Source organism: Nymphalis io, chromosome 1, assembly GCF_905147045.1.
Source record: "Nymphalis io chromosome 1, ilAglIoxx1.1, whole genome shotgun sequence".
Lineage (NCBI taxonomy): Eukaryota > Metazoa > Arthropoda > Insecta > Lepidoptera > Nymphalidae > Nymphalis > Nymphalis io.
Window position 1 is genome coordinate 9,964,511 of NC_065888.1, and position 18,415 is coordinate 9,982,925.

The 18,415-nt window shown below is 29.3% G+C and overlaps 1 protein-coding gene across 3 annotated transcripts; it reads left to right on the top strand.

Annotated features, from left to right (window-relative positions):
- Positions 1-1,369: 1,369 nt before the first annotated feature.
- On the top strand, positions 1,370-7,725 carry LOC126768959 (uncharacterized). 3 transcript variants are annotated; one of them, XM_050487499.1, is made up of 5 exons: positions 1,370-1,412; positions 4,169-4,369; positions 5,613-5,727; positions 6,051-6,080; positions 7,189-7,725. In XM_050487499.1, the coding sequence occupies exons 2-5, from the start codon at positions 4,180-4,182 to the stop codon at positions 7,199-7,201; spliced, it is 348 nt and encodes a 115-aa protein (XP_050343456.1). In that variant the 5' UTR covers positions 1,370-1,412; positions 4,169-4,179; the 3' UTR covers positions 7,202-7,725. The 3 variants fall into 3 exon arrangements, with proteins under 3 accessions (XP_050343456.1, XP_050343535.1, XP_050343596.1); XM_050487578.1 differs by having other exon boundaries at positions 5,613-5,688; XM_050487639.1 differs by lacking the exon at positions 6,051-6,080 and having other exon boundaries at positions 5,613-5,688.
- The last annotated feature ends 10,690 nt before the right edge of the window (positions 7,726-18,415 follow it).

An 18,415-nucleotide genomic window follows, 5' to 3' on the forward strand; every position in this document is an offset into this window, starting at 1 on the left:
ATTTTTCTATTTGGTGTTACTAATAAAACACTATAATTATAAGTAAAAAGTAATTTATTAATCAAAATACTTTAATAAGTTATTACGTCATTAGATATTGTCACTATGACGTCAATATGTTAACTTTTGATTTTTTAGGATTTTATTTTGACACAGAATAAAAATGTTTATATATGAAAAACAATTTGGTACGAAGCAATTTGGCATACATATTAACTCCCTGCGTAATATTATGAAATGTAATCGTGACACGGCTATTTTCGTGACCTGTCACTCGTTACAAAATTAAGTTAACGAAGTTATAATCAGATTTTTCACTTGTATTCTAAATAGGGGTGACTCGTGTAATGTGTAAAATCTAGAAAACATTTTGGTTGATGTTTAATTATGCGAAAAATGCTATTATTATTATATAAATGGTAATTGTTCACAATATTCACACACTCAACCATAAACTATCCTGTGTGTCTGGAAATTCATGGAGTCATGCACTGGTGGTAGGGCTTTGTGCAAGCTCGTCTGGGTAGGTACCACCCACTCATCAGATATTCTACCGCAAAACAGCAATACTTGATATTGTTTTGTTCCGGTTTGAAGGGTGAGTGAGCCAGTGTAATTACAGGCACAAGGGATATAAAATCTTAGTTCCCAAGGTTGGTGGCGCATTGGCTATAAGCGATGGTTGACATTTCTTACAATGCCAATGTCTAAGGGCGTTTGGTGACCACTTACCATCAGGTGGCCCATATGCTCGTCCACCTTCCTATTCTATAAAAAAAAAAGAGTAAGAGTTCGAAAATACCAGACGGCATCATCCATGTAAGATTTATACCATGTTTATACGAATATTTCTTATATTTTTTAAAACAAAGACGAATAATGAACAATATCAAATTGCAGCATTGTTTTCATTGTGACTATAAAGTAGTACTCACTAAAAACGAACATTACTTTTTAAGCCGGAATCAATCGATGCAAATTATCAGTATACCTTTTTCGCTTTCTACATTAAGATATGGTATCGAAACATGAGGGTCACGAGGTTTTATAGACCCTCCCTATAATTATAAAATTATTTTCAAGTATTTCCTTGTTACGGAATTAAGGACGTCAGGTTTTATTTATTAAAACAGGAGATATATAAAAAAAATAATTACAAGTAATTTTAGGCTTTCGTCTCATAAGATTTATTTATGGATTATTTTTTTAACATTGATTCCTAGATATTGTAATTAACCGTTGTTCCATGAACTCTGCGCGTTTCGTGTCCGGCATGAACTAGCGTGCCCACCAGCTACCCTTCCACTAGGCATTACATTTGCAATCTATAAAAGATTTCGGTACGTCTTCATTGTCATCTGTGAGTTAGTGTTCGCTGCAGTGCCGTGTTGTGTTCAAACAAAGCCTCCAAGGTAGCTTCTTTATTGAACTTAGTATTCATATCAGACACGTAATTTACGAATTGTGACCGAATTATATTGCGTACCGTTCTGTTATAATACGGTTGTTCTTATAAACAGTCACGTAGATTGTAGCAAGAAGTTATTTGGAACATTTGCAAATATTATTATTATTATAACTATTTTGTTTATTTATTTTTTTAAATAAATAAATTTATAATCAGATATTACAAATATTATTCAGTTTAGTTCAACTTTTAATTGAAATAAATTAGTTTGTTTATGATTAGTTAGTGTTCTACAAGTAAATAGTATAACAGAGATTAAATGTAAATCTACGCAGCATTGAATATACAGTCAGATGGTATTTCAATAGATTTTGAAGTTGGTGCTTACAATGTACCACAACCGAAACGTCAAAGCGATGTCTAACGGAAACCAATAACTTCACTTGTATATTATGTAAATATATATTGAAATAGTATATTTACAAAGTACGATTTTAAGTAATAGCTACACCACACATACATTATACAATAATTAACTCGTTCACACATCAATCAAGTTTCCACTTAAAACTAATTCATGAATGGCAGTAAACAAGCAATTTAGTAAATTATAAATAATAATTATGAAGATTCAAACAGTTAACAAACAGCAAAACAATAAATATAATAATAAAGTATCTAATACCATTGTACTTACTATCGTATATATTGTTTATAATATGTTTTAATTGTTCAAAATAAATAAACAAAATAAAATAAACTTATGTCGAATTGTTGTATAAATTTGAAATTTTTCGAATATATGTAATTCCGTACCGTAACCGTAACAGCCTGTGAATGTCCCACTGCTGGGCTAAAGGCCTCCTCTCCTCTTTTTGAGGAGAAGGTTTGGAGCTTATTCCACCACGCTGCTCCAATGCGGGTTGGTAGAATTCACATGTGGCAGAATTTCAGTGAAATTAGACACATGCAGGTTTCCTCACGATGTTTTCCTTCACCGTAAAGCACGAGATGAATTATAATCACAAATTAAGCACATGAAAATTCAGTGGTGCTTGCCCGTGTTTGAACCCACGATCATCGGTTAAGATTCACGCGTTCTTACTACAGGGCCATCTCGGCTTTTTATATGTAATTCGGTGTACAATAATTTGGTATTATCTATCTGACGACGTTAATAATAGCGGTCATTATAATAGCTACTGTTAACCACCTCATTTGATTTGCTTTGAAGAGTCGATGAGTGTTTTTTAGTTTTTTTCAAGTATAATTGTTATAAAGTTCAACTAAAAAATAATTAATTTTCACTTTTAAGTTATTGCAAATAAAAAAAACTGCTGCTTTATAAAAAAATATCCGTTAAAGTTTCGTTTTCGCTTCTATTTAGTTTTAGTGATTTTTGTTGAATACGGTGATAAATCCGTTTACATGCATTTAACTATCGTATGAAGGGCGGCTTTTGCAGAATGGTTGAATATGAAATAAAATGTGCTAGCGTATTTTTATAAGCGGCAAGGTCGGGCGACTCGTTCAGGCGGAGTATCATTCTTCAAAATAAGTGCCAAGTAAATCTAAGACGTTACTCAAGCAAGACTAACCTTGTTCGAAGATGTACATTAATTTTCACATATTATTCTTAAGGCCTTGTACGTCATATGGTTTCAAAATAACATAAATATTTAAAAAATCTCTAAAAGTAAAAAATGTTAAGAATAATTTAATAACATCATTAAATTTACATACAAACAAGGATAAAATTATAAAAAAGGATTTAGAACTGTTTTGTTTTCATATTTTCGTCGGCTTATTATAATGTATTCGAAGATATGTTACGTTTAATTGATAAGAGTTGTAAGATACACATATACAATTGTCAATTGCTATTTGAAAATTATTATTTAAGTAAATTTCCTTTAGATAGTTTTCAACTAAAAAGATAGAATGTATTCGATGTCGCGTCGTAAATCCGTGAAAATAGTTTTTTCTTTTTAAGCGTAGGTAAGTGTTGCGCTAAAAGCAAGTTCTTTTGTGTGCGCTTGTAATGAATGACGGAAATTTTAACGTTGAAATAGAGCGAAGTAATAGGATTTGTATATGAACAGTGTTAACGTGTTTCTGTTGATTATTTTGTGTAATATATCGTATAGTAATATCTAAGAGACATTTAAACGAAATAGACATAGGGGTATGTATTTTTTATAAATGTATGATCATCTTTATGCTATGCCGAGAAGGTTCATATTAAATTGCTCTCGAAATGAGAGTTTATTGTTTTTGAAACTAGAAACTATCTAGTCTTGTATTTATTTTCTTACTGACGAATATTTTTACATTTACATATATTTTTCTATGTTTTTATGGTATATATTCGTCTGCACAAATTTCCAGTGAGGGTACTGCATATTAAATCATGCTTGGCGCCTTTGCCTTTACGTATGAACATTTCGTATTCACTAGATATTCTAGATCTGAATCTCTTCAACATTAGGTCACATTAGGCGACGACTCCTGCTACGAATATCAAATTCTTAGGATTTCTTTAATATTTTTCAACCAAATTATTTCTGATAAAACTAGTATATAATGGTAGAAGTAGAGCAAGAGACTAGAGTAAAAGCAGAGAATGAAACCTCTTTACTATTACTACAACTCTACTTTAAGTTATTTATTGTATTAGAGTATGTATCTAGCGAAATATAATAAATAAAAAAAATTAAGAAAATCTTGGACACAATAGAGAGAAAAATATTTTTGTTTCAGGAAAATCAAATATGCAGCCCTCAACCATCATTGTTCTGGCTTGTCTCGTAGCAGTCGTCGCAGCGAGCGTGCACTACGAACATTACCCCGAAGAGATGAATGTCCAAAACGTCCACGAGTCGCTGGGTGACACGCCAGTGCACGAGAGGAGTGCGAGAACGAAGAGGGGTCTGCTACTTCTTAAGAAGAAGCTTATCCTTGGTGAGTATTTTTTTAGTACCAAGAGCAGGAGTGGATCTCACTTCCCACGTATATTAGCACTGTTAAAATATTAAGCGAATCTAAAGTTGGCAGCATATTGCCTTAATGTACTTACTCTGGCTTATGCGAGCTGGACATAACTAGACTGGCTTATTCACCCTTGATTTTAAGTTAGAGTAACCGTGAGCTGGTAGGACCCAAAAAAGGTGTTTGCATATAACTCCACCACAAAGTATATCAATGTTCTATATTCGAATAATAATAAGTTATAGGGTATTTTGTTTTTAGTTGTAAAAAAATTCAAGTTACAAAACTTTTAATAAACGAAAGTAGTTCATAATATTTAGGTCATTAACGAGTGATTTATTTTAAACTTGACTAAAATTACTTGAATCAATGTCGTGTCATATTAAAAACTTTCACAATTAAAATTATATTTAATACGAATATAAAGTTATTAAAAATTATATATTTTTTTTATATGACATTAATATTTCTGATCATTTGCACGTGTTAAGCCGCTTAACGGTATTCAAATGAGAACCTTGTGCTAAATGGAAGTAATAATAATTGTTTAAAATTATACGTAATTCAACTTATATAGATAATCGTCCCGGCTTCGCACGAGTAGATAAGAAGAAAAATATATTTTGTATAGGATTTGCGTAAAATCCGTTCTTAGTGAGCGTCTACGTCGGGAAAGGAGTAACTGTGACAAATTTCAAGTCAATCGGGCGGATAGTTTAGTAGAGTAGTGCATCTCGTTTGAGTGGTATTTCGCTTATATATATATATATATATATATATATATATATATATATATATATTATATATATATATATATTCTATATATATATATATATATATATATAGAAAATAGGATATTTCAATAAGGGAAAGAAGCAGGAAAGTTTTTACAAGCATTTTTGAATTATCATATTATCGAGATTAAATTAAATGTAAAACTACTGGTTCGGAATGTTATAGATCCTACCGATAAGAATCGACAAAAAACTCAGAACTCTTATTATTATTTATATATAAATAACATAAATTAAATGATTAAATTTGTATACCATACATGAAACTTCATACTTTATGTAATGTTGTAAATAAATAAATTGTAATTCTCTTACTCTTAATGTTTGTTTTTATTATCTGGCAACTTTAAAATCGATATAATAATTGCTGTTATTCATATAGTTGTTTTTTTTTTAAATTAATAAAATATTTTGTGTTACAGGGGCTTTAGGTTTGAAAGCTGTGAAGGTTGGAGCCGTCGGCGCAGGAGTTGTCGGCGCGCTCGCGCTCAAAAAACAGTCAGTGAAACCTCGTGTGACAATTCATACTGACCTCCGGTACTGGGATTTACTAACATACTAAACTTATACACATATATTAAAATAGTACATAGCAGATTTACTATTGTTAGACAGTAAAACAACTTTATACAAAGTATATCTAAAAAATAATTAATTGTCTACCGATGTAAATACTCTATGGACGCTTGACATAATTATATTAACTTATTAATAGTATTTACCATTACTTATATTGAGCTTAAATTATCAAAAACATTTAACGCAATCATATTATTTATTATTATTATTATTATATCACATGTACATTTTCTATTTATTTATTATATGCTACTAATTTTATCGCTTTTTTCATATTACAGTCACGCGCCTAAATACGTCGAAGTTCACAGGTAAGATTGCTAAAACAACATTCTTTGAAATATACTTTGAAAACCGTATTTTAACATATTATTAGAATATTAAGCAATGATGACTATATAAATAACCTAATTTGAAATGTAAAACCATTAAAATGATTATTCATGATTCTTCATCGTTAATCGTGGTAAATAGAAAAAAAACATCGGAACAATCCCACGGTATATTCCATTCGATCTAAAGCCATCGAAAATGCGATAGTTATTTAGATTCAAGCCGTATCTCACAATTTATCCTATTATTATAACATGATATTAATAAAAATACAATTTGGATAATTATTATTGAATATTTCTAATGTGTCACATGTTGAAACGGTATTTCAATTGTCATCAGCGTTTGAGAGGTGGCCGGAGGTCAAAGCGACTAACGGATCGACAAGCCGTTATAAAGTAAAAATGTATAATTAATGAGATATTTCTATTATGTAACTTCATTGATGATTGTCCATGACACCATGCAAATGTAAGATTAACGATCAAATGATTGTATTATTAATACTGCTTTGTTCGCTTGCATGGGAATTTTAAAAATATTTTTCGCAACATAAATGTTTTGAAATATATCTATCAGTTAAATATTTATTATTGAAGTAAAGTAAAGATAAGTATATACTACAAAATAATATTTATTTTATACACAAATGGTTCGAAATAAAGTCAAGATAAAAGCGGCTTTTAACAAATGATTATAAGAGCTTTAAGAATAACGTGTTGCGTTTGTTTATTCGAGTCGATATATAGTCTTATGTATTGCTCATATGTATGAATATTACGCCTAGCCTTCAATGACAAGTAAATATAATAGTTTGCTAATTTTGCGTCATATTCTAAGATGTGTGTTTATGAAGCAAGGGCTCTTTAATAACTGGTCTTACATAATAGTGCTAGCTATGAATATTTTTAGATAACATTGACTCAAGCTATTTGGCAAAACCCATATTTTATGGGTTCGAAAGAATGCGGATCTCATGCTAATAGAAATGTAATGTCACCTCATTTGTTTTTAAATGTCTGTTAATTAAATGTGTATTATAAAATAATTTGGTTTAATATAAATTTATTTTCATGTCTTTTACAGCTGGTCCGGTTAAGTTATTCGAGATTTCTGTTAAAGCATCACACATGCCGTAAGAAATCAAAGAAACTTGGTAATAATGTTAAGTAATTTTAAGCGTTAAAGCTAATGCCAATGCGTATTTTTAACATTGTTGTAGAAGTCGGTTTGATACGTGAGCGATAAGTGTCTAGATCGTAAAATATCGTAATGATTATTCTCCCAATTGCCATACACGTAAATAATAAATTGATCAACCTCGATGACAAACAAAGGCAGTAAAATATAAAGATATCTTGAACTTTTTTTATTTCCTTTATGTAACTGACTATTGTTATTGATTCATTGTGTACATGTAAAAGCAGTTTATTTACTTTTGTTTTGTTCAATATATATACTGGTCATGAACAACTTAAATAATTAAATATAGTTTGAGATTCTTTTCGCTGGTCCGAATTTTGATATAATAATAATTTTAATTAGTAAATATATTTTGGAATTCGTATATATGAATTGTTTATAAATTATTGTTTTAACGGTAAATTTCATCAAATAGTGTGATCGATGTAATCAGTATCTATATATTAGTACATTTTTTTATATAAGTAAAGAAAAATGTTTAGTTTTTTTTCCTGCCTTTGTTTACATAACATTAAATTCTGTAAGAAACATGGTGTTTTAGCCCCAGTGAAATAGAGGTCGTGTTTGTTATAATATTTATAGCAAATCGGAATTCTGTAAATAAGATACTGTTTTGTTTGTAATAAACGATTTATAAATAAGCATACTGTTTTATTCATTTACTTCATTTTTTCCCAATGAATTAGTGAATCTTTACCGATGATTGCTGGTTCAAACCCGAGCTAGGACCAGTTAATTAATATATGCGTAATTTGTTTTTACACATCTCGTGCTCGGCGGTGATGGAAAACATATGAAATTTGCATGTGTTGAATGAAAATCTTCCACACGTGTATCCACCAACTCGCATAGAAGTACCGTGGTGGAATAAGCTCTAAATCTTCACCTCAAAAAGAGAAGAGACTATAGCTCAGCAGCAGGACATATACAGGTCGTTGCTATATTTTTCAATACACACAGTTGAAGGTATAAAACAATTATTGAATTGAAAATAAATTTGCGACATATTAGATATATACATACATAATAACATCGACTAATTCCTGACAGAACTCTTAAAACTCGTTTTTATATCTGGTATTCGTAAACTGTTATTTTTATTTTTATAAATGTTTCGTCGATTTCAAATATTAAAACAGTTTTAATAAAGTTCATCATAACATTCCACGTATAGTGTAATAATCCACATATTGAATATAAAAAACATGGTTTAATTATTCTTTCAATAAATCATTATTTTTCTATTGAGAAAAAAATAATATTAGTTTTTAAAGATTATACTTCATTATAGCCGAGTAATTTATAAAATATAGTAAATATTAGTATTATACTGAATTATATATAGCAATTATATACATATAAAAAAATGAGAAAAAGTAACACTTCCTTTAGTTATATTTATTGTTTATTATAAAATATAAAACATGTTACATATGTGTAAATAATTGCAATTTACATTTTGCTATTACTACCAAAAAACGTTGTATGGTTTGAGAACATAATTTTGCATATAGAGCCTTAAACAACTGTTTTTTCTTGTGGACATTTCAGACTTCGATAGTTGATAAGTCATTTGAACGTTTAAAATATTAATTAATACATTTAGAATTGACTCATTGTTGTTTATTTTATTTTATTGGACAGCTTTGCATCGGGTGGGAATCGGGACGGACTATTTTAAAGTTGACTTAAATAATAATAATAAAAAAATTACATTGTTATATTTCTGTTTAATTTTTTAAATGTATATTTTTTATCTCTTCATAAGTAACTTCCACTTATGTTTTTCATAATTAAACAATTTGCGTAAACTTAAATAGTGTATGATCCGTATATTATGTGTTATACTTAATGTAATTGGGTTGATGTTTCTTTGAAAATAAAATGATTTTTTTTTCTTTAGATGTTTGTATATGGAATAAACTGCGGTGTAAAACATAAACAACGAGCCCTTTGACGCTTTCATAAAGCTTTGAGAGCGATCTTAGGGGTGTAAAACTAAGGGAAACCCTCAAGTGTTTTACGAACTATGAGCCTGTGATATTTACTCTGTCGTAAACCAAGGGAACAAAGTCAAATTACTCAGCCGTATATTCTGCCTTCACATTATATTGTCGAAAAATCATATCTTGGAACTCTGCATAAAAAAATGAATTTTAATCTTCAGCTGTGTGTATATAAAAAGAATAAATTTTATTTTAAAATAATTGTATAAAATGAGAAACTGTAGTTTGTCATTATTATTTAAAATAGCATAGTAAATTCTAAAAAACATATTAAAAAGTAAAGTCGGTCATCTTTTTCACTGAATGTAAGTTTTTGTTTCGTCTTAGAATCCTTTAATAGAGTTAAATGATTTCGAATTAACATATATTTTGTAACCGTATGCGAATTAATAGTAAAATAAATTCAAATGAACAATATCTAAATTTTAAGCTGCCTCGTTGGACTAGTGGCTTGATGTAAGGCCGCAGACCCGGAGGTCCTGGGTTCAATTCCCAGGTCGGGTCAATAAAAAGTTATTGGGTTTTTCTGTCAGAAAATTCCTAGTAGCAGCCCGGAGTCAGAAAGTTGGAAGTGTGTATACTCCCGTGCCTCGGAAAGCACGTAAAACCGTTGGTCCTGCGCCTGAACTCTTTCCGGTCGTGTGGGATTGCCGTCCCATCGGATTATGTGAGTTAGGGAATAGAGAGTACACCTGTGTTTGCGCACACACTTGTGCTCTATAATTTCTCCCGCGCAGTTGGCTAATCTCTCTCGAGTTTGGCCGCCGTGTCAGAAATCGGTCTGGAGGACATTATTATTATTATCTAAATTTTGCAAATGAAACCCTTTAAGATTTGCAAAAATGGTTGGTTTTCTCATGATCATTTTGTGAAAAAATATATAATTTTTTAACTTTTATAATGATAGTAATAATAAGTATGTGTTTATATACACATATAAGATAAATTAACGACGACGAGCTAGACTAGGAGATATTAAGGTGCAGTCTCTATTCCCTCATAATCCGCTGGGATGGTAATCCGACAACACTGGAAAGTGATCAGGCGCAGGATCATCGATTTTGCGTAACCTTCCAAGACTAAGAAAAGCATCATACTTAGCCGATTCTTTGTGCTTGGCACCGAATTGTAGTACATGTATGAAACTTTTAATGAAATATTATTTTACATTTGTTTGCATCTAAGAATTCGATTGATACGTTATTGAAATACAACAAAATATTACATCAATGTTAACTGCAATTGCAATGCCATATGACCAATCTGAAATTGGTGAAAAAAATACGCGTCGAGCCTATAACCTTTACCAAAAGTCGGTTAAAAGTAAACATTTTTCCAAATATATGGTCGAGCTTATCACCATATTACCATTTTTTTATTGCATCGTTTATGTGCTCAGTCATAAGGCATCGCACGTAAGTGCAACGCAGTGTATCTCTTTTAATGCGCATTAAAAAATTCAAGTATCTTAAGAACGTACACTAAATTTAGTTAAATAATTGTAAATAGGTCCCGGGCAGCCATGTTAAATCATTACACAGTGTATAAACAATTAACGTCTTCCTAGCTGGAAGGTGTTATTGCACAGCAATTCAAAGGTCGTTTAAACACCCAAAACAAGTTTAGCCATATCTAGTAAAATGGCTCAAGTGCGAGAGTTGACCGTGATGAGAAAAGCAAGTATTTACATGGACCTTGTTACTGTGAGAGATCGTTGACCTTATTGAATGACTTTACTTGACTTATAAGTGTGAATTAATATACGATATAAAAAAGAAGGCTAATACACATCATTTATAAAAATTTTAAATATTTGTTTACGAAAATTTATTACACAAATGCATTGTAAATTAATAGTTGTCGATATACGATGCAGTCTCCTTATTTTTTTTTAAAGAATAAACCGATATGACTCGTTCGCCGCCATATTGTACGTTAAATTCATTTATTGCATTCCATTATTCCATAGCATGTACCCAGATTGTACAACCTTTGTTATGCTATGTAATTTAATTGGCGGAAAAGGTTTAGGTCAAATTCTGTCTGTCTCAAGAACTGTCCGTTTACGTCAAGCCTCAAATCCTGTTACCAAATTGGCTCCTGGTCTTTCAGGAAGACGCAACTGATAGTGCTAACAACAATATTGTACAAGGTTTCAATTAAATTGGATGAACGAAGCGCATTATATACGAACAATAACAAGGAGTAATTGAATGTATATATAAGACTAACAAAATCCATATACGTTGTCCTGTATATATATATTATATATATATAAATTTTGATGGCGATTGGTTAAACTCTAACGGCTAACCTAACAACCTTCTCTATCAAAATATACATAAATATGTTTCGAAGTTTATTAATCTTAAACATATATATATATATAATATATATGTTTATATATATATATATAAACAATAATATGTTTATATATACATATATATAAACATATTTTTTTATATATAGACTAGTTTCCACCCGCGACCCGCGGTATTAGTTATCCTCTATAACCCTGACAACGTGTATGCAAAATTTTATAATGATCAGTTGAACAGTTAAAACGTAAAAGCGTAACAAATAAACAAACAAACTCACTTTCGCATTTATATTAGTAAGGATTACTATATTGGTTATATTTATGTACTGCATCATTACGTTAATATGAAGCTTCAAATATCATCCGTGTAATGTCGCATACGTAAATATAAAGTAAAAAGTTCATGCCAATTAGCTATGCTATTTATTTACTTGATATCCATTGGTCTTCATAGTTATTTATTACTTGGTCATCGGTGAGCGAGCTTGAATACAGCACTATAGATGAATGATTTTTTTCTGACCTCTTTGTAAAAGGTTAACTACAGATCATCTTATAGAGATGTTTCCGAATTCTTTTGTTTCAAGTTATAAAAAAAAACATTACAGTCAACATACCATAACGAGATATCATAATAAGTTATTTTAACATCCGTGTCGAACGAATTATATTAAATTGATAAAGAATTTTTAGAAAAAAAATGAGTTTTCAATTATAAAATTTAAAAGACAGCATTTAAAAAAGTTTACTAGAAATACATAAATATAAACAAATTAGAGTGGAACAAAAAAGCTTTGCTATATATATATTTGTAGCATACTTTACTTTACTTTTATTATAAACCACAGAGTAAAAAAATTACAAAACATGGATACAAGCTAATAATGAGTAACAAACAATTTTATCCTTATCTTACCTTTACGATCTCTTTTAGGCAAACAACGGCGTAAGGAAAACGAGTTCTAAAAAAGAAAAGAAAAAATAAAAAAAAAAGAAAAATAAAAGAAATTATTGGTGATAATGCATTTGAGACAAACAGTGTTTTTTTTTAAAATATCTATCGATTTGGCCTTCCGAATATTTAAAGGAAGGTAATTCCAGAATTTAATCGCCTGTATTGTAAAAAAAATATTATAAAAGATTACTTACCTGTTCGATATGTTATTTTTATAACATACTTCATTTATAAACCGTTCTACAAACATCTTATTCCAGGATATTAAATGTATATACTTGAAACAATTAAAAGTAGTTCGAAAACAAAATTCATAAAAGCTTAGAATTGTAGAGAAAATATATCACACTAAAAATGACGTCAGAATTGATGTGTTAATTGCCTTCAATTGTTTTTCCATTATTTTGTGGTGTTAATTATGTATCATTTTTATTATAGGTTACATCATACATGATTTATATTTTTTTTTGTTTCACCTTTATTATAAATGTTTGCAGTTTTCTTTTATTTCTATCAATAAAATAAGCAAGCAGTATTTATCCTTTGCATCAAATTTAATGTTACATATACTTTTCATAAATATAGAACATTTTTAAATCTTGCACACATAAAGTAAACAGAGTATTTCCTGAAGTTTATGAAAAATATTTATTTCGCGCATCTGAGATGGCTTGTGCTGAAATTGTTGTCTATCGCTTGCATCTGCGCCACGTCTGCTCGAGACGCGAGCAAGCACATTAACGTAACTAAACAAGTGCAATAACATAACGCGAGGAATGTTTTAAATCTTATATAAAATGTGTTATAATATATATCTATATATATAAAATGAAACTCTTTACTTTCTAAGACCAAAGTAAGAATTAGAAATTATAATGTATGACAACAATTACTATTTGTAACCATACAAATGACAATATATACATGACAAAATATTTCAAATATTTTCATTCTAGGACGCCTCGTGGAATTTTTTTATGAATTCAAATTAAACATCACGGCCATAGTTTATTCCTGTTTTCTATACAAATAAATACTGTCTGTGATCTTAAAATAACTGCCTCTATTAAAGTTTATATGGCTATTTGCGAGTTACCAAAACAAACACAATCATTTATTTTTGTGTCTGTCTGTCTTTTTGTCCGAGCTAATCTTTGAAACGGCTAAAAATTACAAATTGAAATAATTGAATTATTATGAGAAGTATTTCAATGTTCCGTTTAGTCTTTATTTCATCAAAATCATTAGTCTATCAAAAGTTATAAAAACGTACGTATGTTTGTTGTTTTAATATATGTTGCGGCCATTAGCCCATAGGTGGCAATTTCTGTATTGCGGGGTTCAGATTACAATTTACATTTATAATATTAAATACTTTGTGGCTTTAGGTTGCAATTATTAACTAGGTTATCATTTTGTTCTTTTTATTTTGTTAGTATTAACTTCTTAAGTAATATGTTTGGTTTGAATTTTATAGATTATTAATTTTTACTGTTAAGGATACTTATTCTTTAGTTTTAAGGTTTAATAAAGTTTGCATTAAATTGTTTAATTTATTCCATATAGTTTCATTGGATAAAAAGGGTTGTATTTATTTACTATCACTTGCTGCTACTTTGCCCATAGGCAACTGTATGTAGCATGTTCACATGCAAGTCATGCCAAAGATGATATCGTTGTTCTAGCAAATGGGACGAGGATATTAGGAGGCATTACAATAATTCAGTATATCCATTTATATTTAATTACTAGAATAATAATAATCACACTGATATCATAAATACTGAAGGTTGTGTGTGTTATGAATATTAGTTATTTCTTTACGTTTTATTACAGCTAAAGTATGATATAATTAACCAAGCCAAGCGTTATAAATGAAACAGATATCCAAGAAAAGATACGATGCGTATTTAGAACCGTAAACCAACCTCCAATAAAATCTCGTTTGTTTTTAAGTTGAAGTGTATGAGTACATATTGGCATATGTACGAAGTCGGTTTATATATATATATAATTGTATAATTAATCCTGATCCGAAGATGGATATAAAGAAATAGTAGTTAATGTATCTGTTATAGTTTTGGTAGAAGCGCATAGACAGTTTATCTCCGACTACGTTGACTTAAAAATATATAACAATAGTTTTCGCTCGCGGTTTACAGGATTTAGGTATAAATAGCCTTTATCCTTTTTTTTGGGCTTAAGCTTGCGTCAATCCAAATTGCATCAAAATCGGTTTCGTGGTTTAGCCGTGATATACGCTATCGCTATATATAATTTTTGTCTAAGTATAGTATAATTAGTATAAATATCTATATTTATATAAAATAATATACATGTATAGTCTGTATCAGTTCTGAAACTATATCCTATCATAATAAGTGAAAGTTTCCTAATTAAACGGTGTTTGCGTGAATACAATAAAAAAAACAACAAACAAAACTCACCTTTTTATATTATTAATAAATACGTTCTTGTAAAGGTCGCTTATTATCAAAGGTTAAATATTTTATGTTTTATTATTAAACATATTATAAAACCTATATATAGAAAACTTGATAAATAATAAAAATTAAAGAATACCGTACAGATGAGTTAATATATTATTCTTTCAATATATTCAAATACAAAAATGATTTTTCTATAAATTCAGACAGAGTACTCATATATTCTTTTCTGGCACTGTCAGTAGACAACATTGAAGAAACAAATGTTAGAAATATGATGAAGAATTTTAGCAGATTTTAACTTGATCTATTAATAAAAGACACAAATATAAACTGTTTGTCTTTGTTACCGGACTATAAAAGGTTACACATTTTAACGATATCTTGTGTGATGCGATTATTATAAAACTAACGAATTAATATAAATTAATAATAATACATCTTGGGATTGGAACGCGAGACTCCAGGCGGCTTTGTATAATAAATTTTATTATTGTACCTTTGCCCTAAACCGAGGTTTAAATCCCGGACCTCGGGATCTAATAAACTAGCCAGTAGAGCATTTAGGCAATTAAAGTTAATACCTTTTTAAAGATATAGCAACTTATGATTTAATTTTATTAATTTAGAGAGATTTCAAGTGTTTTTTATTTTATTATTTACGTTGAATAGAAACAAATTATTTCTTAGAATTCCGCTGAAAGGTTGGAGAAAAATAATAAAATCTTACAAATGAGTAATTTGATGACTACAGCTTTGTTGAAAATTTAAGGCTTCTTACGGGAAAGAAAAATGAAGTGCTAAAAATATTCTGTTTATTCTGTATAACAATAAATTGTACGGAAAATTCAAGCATACAATTGTAAAAAACTATTTAATGGAGTTGTGTTTCGACGGAGAATTAAATTGTTGTTGGATGAACTACGATTTTTCTGTACAAAAGTTTTATTGAATGTCAAAAGAGAGTTTTACCGCAGTGTACGGGAGTCTGGTGTAACAAAAGGAGTATATGCAGAGCCTCGGTCAAGTTTTGTTTAATTGGATATAAGCGTACAAGTTGGGATTTCTACTGAACTCAACACTTTATAATTACACGATATCCTTCAAGCTATTTTCATATGGTGAATATCATTAGAGCTATTCTGTTAGAACAAACCTGACTGCAAAATAAGATCGTGTAATGTCAGAAAGTTATAAGCGACAGTGACTAATATAATAATAATTAGTTCCTAAGCGACGGTTACAATTATCAATAATATAATATTTTTTTTCAGAATATTGTTTTTTTCTTATGAACCTTATCTAAATACAAAATTTGAGCCAAATTAAAATAGCTGTTTTCGAGATACATGAAATATAGCTCTTTATATAAAAAATACATACAGTAACAGCCTGTTAATGTCCCACTGCTGGGCTAAGGCCTCCTCTCCCTTTTGAGGAGTAGGTTTGGAGCTTATTCTACCACGCTGCTCCAATGCGGGTTGGTAGAAAAAAACATAAATAAGTTTAATTATTATCTACAATTTAAATCTCTACTGGCACTGTACTCATTTTTTATTATTAAAAATATGTCACAAAAAACTGCTATTAAGGTCTTTAGTGTTAGTGACAAAGTAAAAAATTAATAAAAATAAGATTTTAACTGAATTATTACTATATATTCAACATTTCCTTTTAAGGTTCTTAAATAATATATACTATTGATCATAGACAGTTGTATAGCTAGTAAAATTATTCACATAGGTATATTTTTGGTTGTGTCGGACATGACTTAGCTAAACACCGCGCGAGACTTTTAAGATGAATTCGTTTGTTTTCTTTTACTAAATTCACTAACGAATTGTTAAAGTAAACAATGAATTACAACTTCTTAATTGGAATTTTTGTCTCATTACTTGGCTCTTGGCGAGGTGACGCGTAAGCTTTAACGTTTAAAGTAATTAAAACGTCAAGGTTCGCAAATTCAGTCTGTGTTCTTGTCAAATTAATATCTTTAGTCTGACGATAATTTGAGACTTCATCAACTTAATATAATAATATATATGTATGTAAATTTAGTCTTTAGAAATTGCATAATATTAAGTAATGTTTACGCGTTTACGGCTTCTGTTGTTATATTTAAATAACGTTACTAAACATATAAGTCACCTTAAAGCTACATGTCACACAGTCTAAAAAAAATAATCCAAAATATACCGTTATTTGATAATTAATTATAAATCAGGCTGGACACGAAACCTGATAATTTAAATTATTTTAAAGCAAATAGCTCTTCCGAAAAAATATAGAAAACCGGTTCAATGAACTGCACAAAATTAATAATAAAATAACTTATAAATATTATATTATAAAATATTTAAACTAATTTTTTTTTAAATATTGTAATTTAAGAAAAAAAAATGTCAAAATACAATATTGATGTACTTATAAATATTGTTTAAGTTATGATCTATAAAGATACCACAATAGCGTCTTTGTGATGTTATTCTTTTGTCTAATTAAACCAAATTAACATAATTTCTGCTAAGTAAGTGCTAGTTGATCTTTAAAATGTGTTATGGACATACCAGTAACACTTGCAAAAATTGTATGGAGATATTTGCAAAAATAACTGTGATCAAAATCTAAGCATGCTTTTCGAGACAAAGTGGGAAATTCCAAAAGTCACACACATCAAAACTAATAAATAATTGTTAAAAAAAAATAAGATTCGTAGCGGAATCGAATCGGAGTTTTTCGGTATTAAGTGCAGATTTGTAGTAAGTGTATCAAATTGTCTTCTTTAAAATAAAATTACCTCTGGTATTTAACTAATGATATCACATTTATATATTATTTTTATTTTCAAATGCATTAGAATTATATTATATCGCTAGTACTCATAGAACTTAAAGCTTAACATGGCGGTCTGGATTTATGGCAACTTGCCTATCATTTTGTCGGCATGTTACAAGTGTGAATCTATTTAGAATGCGTAATAGTGCTCAAGCGATTTTCGCGATAATTCTATTTTGTTATTTAATTCAATGTGTATTATTATAAAGATGTTTTTTTTATGTTTTAAAAGAAACAGAGCTTTTTTCAATTAAAATAACCTTGGAATTCTTCTTATTGATAGTGTCACCACACTAATAAATATATTGAACGATTTATTAAATATTTAAAATGAATTACGGTTTATTATTTTTTTATTTTTATTTATTTAGTAAAATTTTATTACAGAGGGGTTGTAAAACAAGTCGTTTTTATATATGTTATTAATGAGAAATACAATAAAAAAATAGGGTGCGGCTGTGACGAGCAAGGATCATTGACTTTTGTGATATATGGCGTATGTTCCGTCAGGCCGACCTATAAAAGTAGCGAGCAGGATCTCTCAGCA

Excerpts from the sequence above, each read along its gene's own strand:
- LOC126768959 (XM_050487499.1), top strand. The coding sequence starts at position 4,180 with ATGCAGCCCTCAACCATCATTGTTCTGGCTTGTCTCGTAGCAGTCGTC. Across the intron at positions 4,370-5,612 it reads TAAGAAGAAGCTTATCCTTG|GGGCTTTAGGTTTGAAAGCT; the intron begins GTGAGTATTTTT and ends TTTGTGTTACAG. Across the intron at positions 5,728-6,050 it reads ACAATTCATACTGACCTCCG|TCACGCGCCTAAATACGTCG; the intron begins GTACTGGGATTT and ends TTCATATTACAG.